The sequence below is a fragment of the Doryrhamphus excisus genome, linkage group LG11, assembly GCF_037039965.1.
Source record: "Doryrhamphus excisus strain RoL-2023G ecotype Guam linkage group LG11, RoL_Dexc_Guam_v1.1, whole genome shotgun sequence".
Taxonomy (NCBI): Eukaryota; Metazoa; Chordata; class Actinopteri; order Syngnathiformes; family Syngnathidae; genus Doryrhamphus; species Doryrhamphus excisus.
The window spans coordinates 5,482,286-5,499,100 of NC_136367.1; the positions used below are offsets into that span (position 1 = coordinate 5,482,286).

Genomic DNA, 16,815 nt, shown 5'->3' on the forward strand with positions numbered 1-16,815 from the left:
TGTCCGAAAAAATACTTTACTATACATCATGTCCAAAAAAAAGGTCTTATTATACGTCATGTCCGAAAAAACGTCTATCCATCATGTCCGAAAAAATACTTTCCTATAAATCATGTCCGAAAAAATGTCTTACTATACGTCATCATCTATTAATAGTAAAATAGTAAATAACTTACAGTAGCTCCACAACGGAAACCTTATTTCCCAATTCTGTTTTTTTTCTATAAAACTTGACATCCAGTACTTACATATATTTCTGATTTTACTTATAATTGTACTTATAATATAAGGAGAAAAATAAGTATTATTAGATGTTAGGCCCTCATTTTTGCCCTCTGCTGTGTTCCAGCGTGTCTCTGCAGCCATGTGGGAAATAACTGTGACGCCAACACGGGACAGTGCATCTGTCCTCCAAACACGGTTGGCGAGAGGTGCGACCGCTGCGCCCCCAACCACTGGGGCCATGATATCATGACCGGGTGCAAGGTGAGCAAGGAGCTGTGCAAAAGTCACCACCGATTTTAATGTTTTCATTACCTTTTTTTTATTTTCATGCTGGAGCCTATCCCAGCTGTCCGGGGTACACCCTGGACTGGTTGCCAGCCAATCACAGGGCACATATAGACAAACAACCATTCACACTCACATTCATACCTATGGACAATTTGGAGTGGCCAATTAACCTAGCATGTTTTTGGAATGTGGGAGGAAACGGGAGTACCCGGAGTGGTTACCTGGTAATCGTGCTGTTTGTGTGCAGGAGTGTGGCTGCAGTGTGGTGGGCTCGGTGACCCAGCAGTGCAACATCAACACAGGCTGCTGTCTTTGCCATGACTCCTTCCGAGGAGAGAAATGTAATGAATGTAAGCTGGGCTACAGAGACTTCCCTCAGGTAAACTACAATATACCATTAATGTGTTCAAATGCTAGCCTTTGCTAGCCAGTTGCTTCATGAGATGACAACCAATGTTGGTATTCAAGTGGATGTGAGCTGAGTTAATCGCGTCTATGTTCCATTCTCCACAGTGCACCGCCTGCACGTGTAGCATCTTAGGATCGGACAGCGAGACGTGCGACCTGGATAGAGGAGTTTGTGCCTGTGCAGATCGAACTGGGAAGTGCAGCTGCAAGGTACATAAAATATATCACCTTGTGTAGGATTGTACTTGTACGTGTATCTCAATGATAATGGGAGGCATTTTCCGTATGTACCATAGAGAAGAAATTCATTCATTCATTTGTGCTGGGTGCTGGAGCCTATCCCAGCTGTCTTCGGTCAAGAGGCGGGGTAAACCCTTGACTGGTGGCCAGCCAATCACAGGGCACATATAGACAAACAACCATTCACACTCACATTCATACCTATGGACAATTTGGAGTCGCTAATTAGCCTAGCATGTTTTTGGAAAGTCCCCAAAAGTACCCACACAGAGATGGCAGAGAGTGGAATTGAACTCGGGTCTCCTAGCTGTGAGGCCTGAATGCTAACCACTTGTCCACCGTGCAGCCTTAGAGAAGAAATTCATTCATTCATTCATTTTCTACCGCTTTTTCCTCGCGAGGGTTGCGGGGGGTGCTGGAGCCTATCCCAGCTGTCTTCGGTCAAGAGGCGGGGTAAACCCTGGACTGGTGGCCAGCCAATCACAGGGCACATATAGACAAACAACCATTCACACTCACATTCATACCTATGGACAATTTGGAGTCGCTAATTAGCCTAGCATGTTTTTGGAAAGTACCCGTAGAAAACCCACGCATGCACGGGGAGAACATGCAAACTCCACACAAAGATGGCCGAGAGTGGAATTGAACTCGGGTCTCCTAGCTGTGAGGCCTGTATGCTAACCACTTGACCACCGTGCAGCCTTAGAGAAGAAATGAGAAGCTTTATTTACATGTATACTTATGTGTTTGTTTTTAAGGAAAATGTAATAGGGGACAACTGTGACCGCTGCAAGCTCGACACATTCGGGTTGTCTGTACGAAATCCACTGGGCTGCAGTAAATGTTACTGTTACGGCCTGACACAATCCTGTATTGAGGCACAGGGACTCATCAGGATGTGGGTGAGTACACAAATACCGTTACTCTCAAGTGCGTATTCACTCTTTAAGCACAAAATCACGACAATCAACTTTTATGTGGGTGAACCGATGTTTTGCTTAACCGTGTTTAGGGTGGCAGGAGGGGACATGGTGGGTTGTCAAAACACCCTAAATAGATTGATAGATCGATACTTTATATGTCAAGATGCGGCTGTAAGTGACGACGACGATGATGATGATGGCTGGGTTTGCTTGATGAGCTGGTCTTGATTATCTATAACCAAGAGGATGATGCACACGGTTATGAAATGATGCATGTGTCTATTAGAGCTGGTTCAATTTTTAAAGGAGTACATTCATATCAATATAAGCATAACCGAGCATGCTATGTAAATGTTTGCTATTGAAGTCATGTTGACTGAAATAAGCAATCTCCTACATGTGATTGTATTTCTTTCTTATTTGACACCACGTCTTTGCTGTATCACCTTAATAGAGTCCCCATCCTTTCTTTCCAACCAAATGCACTCATTAACAATACCCTGCACATCAACACTACAGTCACATAAAAAAAAAAAATAATAATCTCAGCCCCGGCTGATGAATCTATTTTTAAAATCACTCCATTCAACCGTATCGCACAGTCAATGATGAACCACTGATATTATTCGTGGAGCGATGAAATGAAAACAAATAAAACGGGGGACTCGGAGGATGAAAAGCACTTTGATTTAATCCAGAGTCTCGGTAATAACTCAAATATTATTCACACATCAGACAGCGATGGACCGACTGACACTAACGGTTACTGCTCTTGCAAACGCTTCCACGTTTATATTACTTTCACCTTGCATATTATTAAATGTAGTCGTTATTGTGTGGGATTTTGGGGCAAACATATACTACTTCAGTGTTTTTTTTAGCCTGTGGGACAGTGCTGCATTGAGCGGAATTATATATTTTAAAGTATATATCTTCATCACTTTTGTGATTGCTGTTGTTTTTAATGTCATTTTTGTACCTCTTTTTCTTATTATTTATAAATAAAATATTTTATTTATTTATTTGTTTTTATTTATTTATAAAAAACGTATTTTTATACATTTAATTTTTATTTATTTATGAAAAATTGTTTTATACATTATATTTTTATTTATTTATACAAAAATTATTTTTATACATTTTATTTTTGTTTTTAATGTCATTTTTGTACCTCTTTTCTATTATTTATAAATAAATTATTTCATTATTTATTTGCTTTTGTTTATTTATAAAAAAATATTTTATAAATTTTATTTTTATTTATTTATAAAAAAATTCTTTATACATTTCATTTTTATTTATTTATAAAACATTATTTTTAAAATTTTATTTTTATTTATTTATACAAAAATTATTTTTTAAATTTTATTTTTATTTATTTATAAAAACATTTTTATAAATTGTATTTTTATTTATTTATAAAAAAATTATTTATTTATAAAAAATTTGAACATGGACCATCTGAAAATGCCCTTAATGATGCTGTAAAGGTGTTTCTCTTCTACATACTTAAACATGAAGTGTTCCTTCTACTGTAGTTAACGCTGAGACCTGAGCAGACGGTGCTCCCCCTGGTGGATAAATCTAACATCGTCGAGACGAGAACCGGAGTGACCTTCCAGCACCCTGAGATCCTCGCCCACTCCGAGCTGGTCACCACAGTTCTTTCCGAGCCGTATTATTGGAAACTACCGCAACAGTTCAGAGGCTCCATGGTAGGCTGGTTGTTATTTCCTTCTCATTTCTCATAAAAGTAGTCTTAAGATCATTGATGAGCTCTGCATGTGCTTCTATTCTATTAGATCACAGCATACGGTGGAAAGTTGAAATATGCGGTCTACTATGAGGCCAGAGATGAAACTGGTCCCTCTTCGTACGAGCCTCAGATCATCGTTAAGGGCGGCCCTAACCACAGCATCGTGATGACACGCCACGTAGCGGGACTCCAGATTGGGCAGCTCACACGCCATGAGATTGACATGACTGAGGTACATTGAGATTATCATCACCACCTCCACATGTATGGAAAATCCATTTTGGATGGGACTTTGGTGTACATGTTTTTTTGTATATATAATTGCATATACAGCACGAATGGAAGCATGCCGATGGACGCTTCATGACGCGCCAGGACTTCATGGACGTTTTGTTCTACGTGGATTATGTCCTCATTAAGGCGTCCCATGGCAACCAGATGAGACACAGCCGGTAAAATGCATACAGATCACAAACACAACTACATGGATGGATGGATGGGTGGTGGATGGATGGGTATATGGATGGATGGATGGGTATATGGATGGATGGATGGGTATATGGATGGATGGATGGGTATATGGGTGGATGGATGGATGGGTATATGGATGGATGGATGGATGGGTATATGGGTGGATGGATAGATGGATGGGTATATGGGTGGATGGATGGATGGGTATATGGGTATATGGGTGGATGGATGGATGGATGGGTATATGGATGGATGGATGGGTATATGGATGGATGGATGGATGGATGGATGGATGGGTATATGGATGGAAGGATAGATGGATGGGTATATGGATGGATGGATGGGTATATGGATGGATGGATGGATGGGTATATGGATGGAAGGATAGATGGATGGGTATATGGATGGAAGGATAGATGGATGGGTATATGGATGGATGGATAGATGGATGGGTATATGGGTGGATGGATAGATGGATGGGTATATGGATGGAAGGATAGATGGATGGGTATATGGATGGAAGGATAGATGGATGGGTATATGGATGGATGGATAGATGGATGGGTATATGGATGGAAGGATAGATGGATGGGTATATGGATGGAAGGATAGATGGATGGGTATATGGATGGATGGATGGGTATATGGATGGATGGATGAATGGGTATATGGATGGATGGATGGGTATATGGATGGATGGATGAATGGGTATATGGATGGATGGACTTTCTTTATTTCACTGCACAATAACACAGCAGTGAAATTACCAACGAAATGTTGTTGCCTGGCTCCCAAATAATAATAAATACTAATGTGGAGAATAAATAGATGACATCAAATATGAACAATGTACAGCGTAAACAGTAATTTGTACAAATAATTTAGAATAAATAATAAAGAACATGTATTATCTCGTCTTAGTATTTCAGAGATCAGTCTGACTGTGGCGGAAGAAGGCACCCCCACCAAGGAGAGTGAGAAAGCCAATCAAATCGAAAAGTGTGCCTGCCCAAGTGGATATTCTGGACTGTCCTGTGAGGTGCGTTCACAACCAACCCAAACAAACACACATGTTCTTAACGCCAGTTAAGACACTAAGTAAGGGTTTTGAACATTTAAATGACCCCTCTGGTATGCCATCATAATAGAAAAGCAAAGCATCAAACCAAAAGTAACACAAAATGTAACATGTGGAGCACACGATATCACCACAGCACACGCATGACGCGGGTATCATTTACACACTAATCTATATGCAAAATAATCCTATTTTATTCAAATGTAGAACCCAAAAGGCATGCTGGGTAGCTACACATCCATCCATTTCCCAGGGGACGTCACCTTTACACATGTATTACCCAATATAGTAGCCATATCTGCATGGCGGATGAGTGGTTAGCGCGCAGGGCACACAGCTAGGAGACCCGACTTCAATTCCATCTCTGTGTGGAGTTCCAAAAATGTTTTTCCAAAAACATGCTAGGTTAATTAGCGACTCCAAATTGTCCATAGGTATGAATGTGAGTGTGAATGGTTGTTTGTCTATATGTGCCCTGTGATTGGCTGGCCACCAGTCCAGGGTGTACCCCGCCTCTCGCCCGAAGTCAGCTGGGATAGGCTCCAGCACCCCCTGCGGCCCTCATGAGGATAAGCGGTAGAAAATGAATGAATGAATGAATGAATGTCCTAGCAGATCTTGAGGTGTTCCCAGACATACTCTCATGTCCTGGGTCTGGATCCCGGTTCTACTCCGGGTTGTTCCCGGATGACTGTCCTTGTCACCTTATCTCTAAGGGAGAAAAACTAATTTCAGCCATTTGTACCCACGATCTTCTCCATTCCGTCACCACCGAAAACTCATGACCGTAGGTGAGGGGAGGAACGTAGATTAACCGATTTTGGGTTAGGTTTTCTTTATTTTTCTCAAGCTGCTGCACCTCCAAAACATGTACACATACTTGCACACATGCTAGTAATTCTGCAGCTCAACAGAATGACCAAGTGATACCGCCGACTTTATTTTGCTTTGCTGAGCTGAGGATTTCGACCTTTCTGTGCGTCTCCTCTACTCCATTGTCATTTTTGTCAAAGCAATTCACCTTCAGCTCTTAAGCCACAGAAAGCGGAGTGAGCCAATCTTTAGTTTTAATGAGAATTTTTTGAGAAAGAGGTTATGATGCACAGAAGCAACAGCTCCAATTCCACAAGGTGATGGAACCTCGGAGTCGTCAATTTAGCCTTGCCGGCAAAACTTGTAACTATGTTTGGGTTTTTTTTTTTGTTTTTTTTTTCTTCCAACTGTATTACTCTGCTGCTGGTTACTCAGAGTGCAGCCGACCATCCATCTTGATTGCTTGACAGAGTGCCAAACGGAAGGCAAATAATAAAGAGTAGCGAAACTTAAGAAAGTTTTTTTTGTTTGCCAACAGATGGGCATCCTATTTGTAGCTGCTGTCGTTATTAAAGTATTTCTAAAACGAGCGTTTAGCGCTAGCAGAGGGAGCAGATGGCTTTTTAAATGGACTTCATTAATTATTGCTGAACACACAAGGTAGGGAGAGTTACCTTTCTTGTGTGTGTGTGTGTGTGTGTGTGTTGAAAAGTTACTGAGGGGAATAACCCTTAATTGGCTGTATGTGTGTGAAAGAGCGAGGTCAACAGTCGCCTTGAGAAATAGCAATTTGGGATAATTATGAGTCCATGAGTGCTGTTGTTGCCGCTCTGTGTGGCTTCCATTATCATTCCCGTTTTATTATGATTGTGGGAATACATGTTCACATAAAAAATAAAAGATCTGATAGGGCCTTGCATATCTCCCGCCGCCGCTTTATTAAACCTTTTCATGTTATCTGGCTCTGCTTCATCTGGTCAGGAGTGTGCAGCGGGCTTCTACCGTCTCCGCAGTGGCTCGCATTCATCTGTTCCAGCCTCCAGAGCTCCCACTGCTGCGGGCATGGGCAGCTGTGTTCAATGCCAGTGCAGCAGCCACTCAACCACCTGTGACCCTGACACGTCCATATGCCAGGTAGAGTTCCACATGTGTGTGTGTGTGTACGTGAGCGAGAGTGAGGCGACGCTCCGTCGTGAGAAGCATCATGCCGACATATGCCAGGTAGCTTCTGGAAGAGACACAGAAAGGAAGTTTAATTAGCCTTGCCGTAATTAACAAGCCTGGCGTATTCATATTTCATATAATGTCTCCTCTCCTGAACGTGGCCCAAAGCGACTTCAAGCGAAGAGGAGATGCAACTTCATTTGGACACAAAATGAAGTCAAAGTGTAAACAGCAACAATAACAATAGTCATTACCCTCATAAAGAGTGTGCATAAGTTGCTTAACTTATACCTTGTACTACACTGTACACAGAACACAAATGCAGCAATGAAAAGATTAAATATCGTCCCGGGTTAGTTTGGAACGATGACCTCCTTTTCTCCCAGATGACTTTGTAACAGCGCACGGAATCCATGACCCCTATAGCATTAATTAGCATTCAGTAACCTTTATTTGGGGCTGCACGGCGGTCGAGTGGTTAGCGTGCAAACCTCACAGCTAGGAGACCTGGGTTCAATCCCACCCTCGGCCATCTCTGTGTGGAGTTTGCGCGTTCTCCCCGTGCATGGGTGGGTTTTCTCCAGGTACTCCGGTTTCCTCCCACATTCCAAAAACATGCTAGGTTAATTGGCCACTCCAAATTGTCCATAGGTATGAATGTGAGTGTGAATGGTTGTTTGTCTATATGTGCCCTGTGATTGGCTGGCCAACAGTCCAGGGTGTACCCCGCCTCTCGCCCGAAGACAGCTGGGATAGGCTCCAGCACCCCCCGCGACCCTCGTGAGAAAAAGCGGTAGAAAATGAATGAATGAATGAATGAATGAATGAATGAATGAATGAATGAATGAATGAATGAATGAATGAATGAATAACCTTTATTTGTCATCATGAACACGACAGTCGAGCAGACGACTCATCTTGGTAGGCGTTTTTCCTCTCTTACTATGCTTATTTTCACTTCCACGCTGATGGCTTTCCTTTTCATTGGCGCACCGTCTTTTGGGGACATAATGAAGTGCAAAATGTGAACTAAATAACTCGTTAGTTCGATGTTCTTAATTAATTTATACTACCCAGCTGACCAGTCCAGAATGTACATAGTCTTGCACAAAAGACTAACTAAAAACATCCCTTTTCTCCATCCCAAATGTACTTTTACTGGCCTTGTTATCATCCTTGTTTTTCCTTCTTTTTGCTATTTCCAAAACAAAAATCTCTCTTGTGCCCCACAGCCATTTTTTCCTTTGCTCAATTTCATTGTGCTTTTCCATAACAGCGTCATTACCATTTTCTAACCGAGTTGGCCAAATTGAAAACGCTAAACGAGTTTGTTTCTGAGATAATTAGCAGTAACGAGGAACACAGGAAGTTAATGGAAATGACTTGCCTCGTTTAGAGGCTACTTCCTGTTACAACTGATTGAAGTTCTTATTTCAACAAACAAAGCAGCCACGTAGAAAGTGAGCCTGGGCGGGGGGGGTGGTGTTTGGATGAAAACCACAATATTAGGAACACCTAACACCTCACCGGTAAATAACACAAATATGCATTTTGTGTATAATCCTTCTGGGTATGGTTTATGAGATCATAACTCCTCATGAAAGTAAGCTATTCAAAATATAATGACAGTTAGATCACCACTCCCGAAATTTGTTTCACAAAATTCAGGATGAAGAATAGCACACAGAACATCAAGCTGAACAGATGTCTGCTACGTTCATGGTGCCCAATATCAGATCAAACATACCTGAGAGGATCAATAGGCTAAATTAACATAATAAGACAGTGAGTCCAAAAAAAAGCAAGTTACCGGTAAATAGGTTCATCGAGCTCTCGATCTAATCCCACCCATCACTGTGGCAGTGGCAGACTCCTTCATGTCAGTCAGTATGAATAATGTAAGAAAAATATGATTGTTTATTGTACGTATTATATGTTTTATGGCCATTATTCCATCTGATTTTACTACTTATTATTAGTTTTTATTTACTAATTATTATTATATTATTACTATTAGTGTTACACAAACTTCCTATAATAATCTGCTCCAAGATTATAAGCCTCTTGGCTCCAAAACAAGTCCTCCTTATTTATCACCTGATTCAAATAACTTTGTGTGTCTAGACATCTAAATTTGTCCTTCATTGAAGAAGATGATAAGTTGTTATTTATATTAAGTCACATTTCAGCATGAATAGTCAGACGTTTTCTCTTGATGACATCTGTTCAGGTTGTATTGATCTGTGGTTTTCTTAAATGGTACCTCTCATTCAAAGACCTGCTCTTGTCTCTCATCTATTTTGCAGCCAGCATCGAAATTAAAATTAAAAACACGTTGAGATATTTTGATATACTATAAATTGCGCCTGACTACAAGTTGCAGGACCAGCTAAACTACCGTATTTTCCGGACTATAAGTCTCACTTTTTTTTCATAGGTTGGCTGTTCCTGCGACTTATACTCCAGAGCGACTTATAAATGAAAAAAGTGTTTATGTTCCATAAACACTGGACACCTTTTCTGTTTATGTTTATTTTTTGTGTAGCTGAATAACCATTGTGTTAGCATATCTTACACCTATTCAGCCTGTTCTCTATTCTTTTATTGGTAGAACTTGCCTTCCAAGAGGACGTAATGTCTCTTTTGGTTAAGTATTTTGGAAAATAAATTACCCGCAAAAAATGCCACTTATACTCCAGTGCAACTTATGTATGTTTTTTCTACCGAATTATGCATTTTTGGCCTTGTGTGGCTTATACTCCACTGCGACTTATATATGTTTTTTATACCTAATTATGCATTTTTGACCTTGTGCGATTTATACTCCGGAGCGACTTATAGTCTACAAAATACGGTACTCTCAAAGATGCAATTTATACTCCACTGCGACTTATGTATGTTTTTTTCTACCTAATTATGCATTTTTGGCCTTGTGCGGCTTATACTCCAGTGCGACTTATATATGTTTTTTTCTACCTAATTATGTATTTTTGGCATGGTGCGACTTATACTCCGGAGCAACTTATAGTCCAGAAAATACGGTACCCGCAAAAAGTGCGACTTATACTCTAGTGCGACTTATGTATGTTTTTTTTCTACCTAATTATGCATTTTTGGCCTGGTGCGACTTATGTATGTTTTTTCTACCTAATTATGCATTTTTGGCCTTGTGCGACTTATACTCCAGAGCGACTTATAGTCTAGAAAATACGGTACTTGCAAAAAATGCGATTTATACTCCAGTGCGACCTATGTATGTCTTTTTCTACCTAATTATGCATTTTTGGCCTTGTGCGACTTTTACTCCAGTGTGACTTATGTATGTTTTTTTTACCTTATTATGCATTTTTGGCCTTGTGCGATTTATATTCCGGAGCGACTTACACTCTAGAAAATACGGTACTCACAAAAAAAGCGATTTATACTCCAGTGCAACTTATGTATGTTTTTTTTCCATCTAATTATGCATTTTTGGCATTGTGCGACTTATACTCCAGTGCGACTTATGTATGTTTTTTTGACCTAATTGTGCATTTTTGGCCTTGCGCGATTTATACTCCGGAGCAACTTATAGTCTAGAAAATACGGTACTCGCAAAAAATGCGATTTATATTCCAGTGTGACTTATGTATGATTTTTTCTACCTAATTATGCATTTTTGGCCTTGTGCGATTTATACTCCGCAGCGACTTATAGTCCAGGAAATATGGTAACTATAAACAAAGTGCGACTTATGTACGTTTAGTCGACAAAATAGGGTAATATTCTGTTTTTTGTGTGTGTGGGTGCTATAAAGTACTGCCAAGACAACACGGAGGGCGATCATTGCGAGCGTTGTGCTCCAGGATTCTACGGCGTGGTCCGAGGATCCCCTGATGACTGCAAACCTTGCGCCTGCCCCCTCACCTACCCTGGAAACAAGTACATGCTGTCTTCCTTCCAAACTACATGGTCTTTGTGTAAATACTGTATACATGCTGTGGTAGACGCTTGCAATGCCTTAGCCTGTGACATTACACTTTAGCTTAATGATTCTATTCAATTTGCCTCATTCATTTTAATAACAATCACGCAATAGCAGGGTGCTAATGTGGTTAGCACGTCCATGGCTGTGAGCCTTCTTCTCCCTGCTGTAGAATCAATAAACATCCCCCCGCCACACTTTGAGGAAATATTGTCGATGCTGAAATAGCGTTACCGAATTAATTTTCTACACTGATGATGTGAAATGTCTTTGTGTAGTTTTAGTCCTTTGTGCGTAGCTGACGGCTTCGACGACTACAGATGCACGGCCTGTCCTGAGGGATACGAGGGAAAATACTGTGACAGGTCAGCAACAATAACATATTATAATTCTTTCTGTATTATTATTATTATTATTATTATTGTGCCTGTGTGAGTCATAGTGGTACAGTCCATGTAATAAATGGGATATGGCAGCTTTCGGACCTTATTTTAAAATGTGTAGCAAAGCCTTTTTTTCCTGGTGGGTGTCGACATGGGGACTTCCTTGAACATTAAATGTCAGCATTGAAAAAAAAAATCTAATAATAATAATAATAAATGTAGGCGGCACGGCGGTGTAGTGGTTAGCGCGCAGACCTCACAGCTAGGAGACCCGGGTTCAATTCCACCCTCGGGCATCTCTGTGTGGAGTTTGCATGTTTCCCCCCGTGCATGCGTGGGTTTTACTCCGGTTTCCTCCCACATTCCAAAAACATGCTAGGTTAATTGGCGACTCCAAATTGTCCATAGGTATGAATGTGAGTGTGAATGGTTGTTTGTCTATATGTGCCCTGTGATTGGCTGGCCACCAGTCCAGGGTGTACCCCGCCTCTTGCCCGAAGACAGCTGGGATAGGCTCCAGCACCCCCGCGACCCTCGTGAGGAAAAAGCGGTAGAAAATGAATGAATGAATTATTATTATTAATAAATGGGATATGGCAGCTTTCAGACCTTATTTTAAGATGTGTAGCGAAGCCTTTTTTTGCCTGGTGGGTGTCGACATGGGGACTTCCTTGAACATTAAATGTCAGCATTAAAAAAAAACAATAATAATAATAATTAAATAATAATAAATGTCAGCGTTGCCATTAAGCTCCTGTAAGAAACGCCTTGTTTTCTTCCTGTTGTCCAGGTGTTCCACTGGTTACCACGGCAACCCCCGGATGCCTGGTGGTCGATGCGAGGAGTGTAAGTGTTCCTCCTGGGGGGCGTTGCCTGGACCGTGCGACCCTGTGACTGGCCAATGCCGGTGCAAGGTCGGGGTGTCTGGGAGGTCATGTGACCAGTGCATGGACAGGCATGTGTGTGGACCATCTGGGATCATCTGTAAGGACTAACACACAGAACACACACCTTTTTACACGTCCTCTATCTGATCGTCTTATATGGAGAGAATACAGTAGTGAATTAGAATGGCGAACCTCTCGGTCGGCCATCTTGTCTTAGTCAGTGCAAACATCTTAGTGGCCTCACTTGAAATATGACTAATTGAAAGTCAAATAATCCTAAAATTCTCATTGGCTGATCTCCAACAATGAAAGCCAACCCGAAATCCCAAATTGCAACACGGGCGTACTCCATGTCTCGCTTTCTTCCACTCCAATCTATTCTCTGTAGGGGCCAACCACTGAGCACAATGTTACCATTTTGATTTTATTTTTTCGCAAACAAGTGCAAATGAGTACCTTTGCCCGTTGCCCTGGGAGACGGGGGGGGTGGTCCGTGGCAGAATTGAAATTCCAGTCATTTAGACAATAATTTCAATGTCATTTGGAGCTAATTTAAACGTAATATGATCATAATGGCGGGGCCAATTTGGTACCATTAGTATGTCTGGATGTAGGTGTGTGTGTATGGGGGGGGGGGCGCTGTAAGACAGATGCTGATGTGAAATGGCTGCTAGCTGGTCGCATAGGTGATTGCCTGATGTGTTCAGGTGCAAAGTGTGTGTTCATGCATTAGCTGTGCAAGTGCTTGAGCGCAGCCTGACAGCAAACCCGTAGCCCCGTCGCCTCCAGACCATAATAACAAGCCCTGATGGGTCACACTGCCGAACTCAATCAGAAAGCTGGTCACTCGCTCTGAGCCGCTTCTTGTTCTCGCAGAGAACTTCCGTCGTCGACCACAACCAGTTCCAGTACGCCGTAATCACTTTTGAAGTCATATTTTATCATTCAAGTTGTGCAAGTGTAAAAATAAGTGAACAACAAAAGTACTTGACACCCGCTTTTGAGGCTTGTGTGACTCACAGTTCGCTGATTAAACGTTAGGGGGCGGTGTTTTCAGCGTAAGCAAACACACGTTGACTAGCTATTTAGCTTCCTGTCTAGTAGTACTGAACAATGGCGACTGAAGTGACATCTGGATCATTTTTCACTAAAATTGTGTAGTCAACAAACAATGACCAGCAATGAAAGCATACAGTAATAACAGCTACACACGGAGATGCAATTGTTATATTTATTATTCTGATGATGGATAAACTCAGCAGTAATGTGCCGATATCGCTAGCAAAGGTTATCCTTTCACTTGTCAATTGTTTGATGGCTTTGCGACGCTGGAGGCGTCGATTTTTAATTGTACAACCCAGTGGCGTCATTGGGCCTATTTTATGGCATGTTCTTAAGCCCCACTAAATAATTTGATATTTTTAATTGATTTTTAAAATATTAAAAAAATTTATTCATAAAACTCTATAAAAAAATCTTTTAAAAATCAATTAAAAAATCATTCGTTTGAATGAATTTTTAATTATGATTTATAGATAATTTATTTATAATTATAAATAAATGTATTATATTATATATTTATAATTATATTTATTTATAATTATAGATTTTTTGAATCTATAAAAATATTTTTAAAATCAATTCCTTTTAATGAATTTTTAATTGATTTTTAAAATATTTTCTATAGATTTTTTGAATCTATAAAAATATTTTTAAAATCAATTCCTTTGAATGAATTTTTAATTGATTTTTTAAATATTTTTTATAGATTCAAAAAATCTATAGAAAATATTTTAAAAATCAATTAAAAATTCATTCAAATGAATTGATTTTTAAATCAATTAAAAATTCATTCTAATTAATTGATTTTTAAAATATTTTTTATAGATTTTTTTTAATCAATTTATTTATTTTTTTATATTTTAAAAATCAATTAAAAATATCAAATTATTTAGGGGGGGCTTTTTACAAAAAAAATCAGCAAACCCGTGTGACCCATTAGGACTTGTTATTATGGTCTGGAGGCGAGGGGGCAACGGGTTTGCTGTCACAAAAAATTATTTTATTTTTTTTTTACAAAAAAAAAATCACTGACAAATTTTATGGCTAATACTAATACTAACCTACTAGTAGTAGTAGTAATAATCAGAAGAAAAATAATGATGATAGTAATAATAATAGGCTAATTAATAATATAATAATGATTATTATATAATTCACTGTCCGCTGGACAGAATGGTTGCAGAGCTTGAGCAGCGGTTTTGCAGTGTAGATTGTGTGTACTTGTGTACATTTAATGGTGGCCTAAAACAATTCAGTATCTCTACTAAATCTGTCCAAAAGTTATATTCCGGTTCTTGTTCCTTATTTGGTTTTTGGATTTTTTTAATTATAATTTTTTTTTTTGAATGTCTACTACATTCATTTATATCCTGTGCAGCTCCAGGGGGCTAAGCCCCTCCTGTCGTCAGAACCTAGTGACGCCCCTGGTGCAACCTCAGCTGCTTATGACTACAGACGTTCCGTTGTATGAAACCATAAAAAGTCCAAACTATTAATGTGAAATTTAAAACAAAACAGTTTTACTGTCTCTCTTCAATTTGCATTCATGGTAATGTTTTTAAATGAGGTCTATCCAGACGACACTTTTTTTTTAAAGACCTCCGGGCCACTGCACTCGAAATATTTAATTTGTCCAATAAAATGATTCCCATAGCCTAACCTGACATAGGCGGGATGTGAATACAAAGCGACTTGGCAGACATTTAAATGACGTCCAAACCAGCAGCTCACATGAAGGTAAATAATCGGCAACCATGTCGCATTATGTAGCCGTATGTTATGTGTTAAAATACAGATGTGATACACTTATCATATCTTATACATACAGCTGCAATGTGTGTCAATGAATTTGTAGCTAAAAATGACACATGGATTTCCTAGTCCTTAAACTCATCATATTAAATTAAGAGATTAGTTGTTATATCAGTTGACCATTTTAGTGTATGATTTATATATATATATATATATATATATATATATATATATATATATATATATATATATATATATATGTGTGTGTGTGTGTGTGTGCGTGTGCTCTGGTTCTGTCAGAGATTGATAGAGTAGAAAGTGTTTCGGTTGAATTTGTCTTTGATTTCCCTTGTCAGAAATTTTAATTTCAGCAATAAATCAGCCCCTGGCTTTATGGAAGGGAAGACGATTTCTACACACACACGCACACGCACACATACACACACACACTGCCCTGCATGTGTCTGAATCCCCTGATGTGCAGTTTATGTGAATTCCCAGCCTGCAGTGTGCGCTCGTAACAAGTACTTTTTTTTTTACCTCTGTGTGCTGTGCTATCACACACCGAGGGCCTCAACTGATGCAGACTTTCAACTGATGGGGGGTCTCATGGGGGGTTCCAAAAGGTTGTGACACTGTGTTAGCCAGAAGTACAATCATAAATCCAATCATTGGCGAACCATCTACTCTCTAAAGCAGGGGTTCCCAAACTTGATCAACTCAGGGCCCACTTGAAAATCTAAAAAATGTCCGCGGCCCACCTTTGTCCTATAAATAGTACATAGACAAAATGTTTATTTTGATTTTGATTTTTATTTTTATTTTTATTTTTATTTTTATTTTTATTTTTATTTTTATTTTTATTTTTATTTTTATTTTTATTTTTATTTTTATTTTTATTTTTATTTTTATTTTTATTTTTATTTTTATTTTTATTTTCCAAACATTTAATCTAATTAATTCTCATACTTTTCATAACTGCATCCAAAACTGGAATGATGACCAGTTTTATCATAAACTGGTCCTGAAAGGTTCCTGAAATATTGTGACAGGTCAATAACACTCAATTTACTTAGGCCTATAAATATTTTTTTCAATCGTGCAAAAATATTTTTACAGTAAAAATAATATTTTAATATATTATATTTATTATTATATGTATTATATTTATTATTATATTTATTATTATATTTATTTATTATTATATTTTGTATTTTTAGATAATTTTTTAATAAATATTTTAAATAATATTAGTAAAAATGATTCATATTTTTAGTGACCGCTCATGGCCCACCTGCAGTCCCACCACGGCCCACCAGGGGGCCGCGCCCCACACTTTGGGGATCACTGCTCTAAAGCAGCAATCCATGCCCTGATAGGCAACGTCTCATGTTCAAT

General features: G+C 39.2%; 1 protein-coding gene across 1 annotated transcript in view; it reads left to right on the forward strand.

Moving 5' to 3' along the window:
• lama2 (laminin, alpha 2) overlaps positions 1-16,815 on the forward strand; it is a 173,404-nt gene that overhangs the window by 108,351 nt on the left and 48,238 nt on the right. The window contains exons 25-36 of the mRNA XM_078794556.1: positions 350-486; positions 761-892; positions 1,027-1,131; positions 1,923-2,066; positions 3,626-3,802; positions 3,890-4,075; positions 4,177-4,295; positions 5,236-5,353; positions 7,187-7,339; positions 11,166-11,290; positions 11,612-11,698; positions 12,507-12,700. Of these exons, the coding sequence (XP_078650682.1) occupies positions 350-486; positions 761-892; positions 1,027-1,131; positions 1,923-2,066; positions 3,626-3,802; positions 3,890-4,075; positions 4,177-4,295; positions 5,236-5,353; positions 7,187-7,339; positions 11,166-11,290; positions 11,612-11,698; positions 12,507-12,700 (1,677 nt within the window). The remainder of the gene's footprint in view (positions 1-349; positions 487-760; positions 893-1,026; positions 1,132-1,922; positions 2,067-3,625; positions 3,803-3,889; positions 4,076-4,176; positions 4,296-5,235; positions 5,354-7,186; positions 7,340-11,165; positions 11,291-11,611; positions 11,699-12,506; positions 12,701-16,815) is intronic.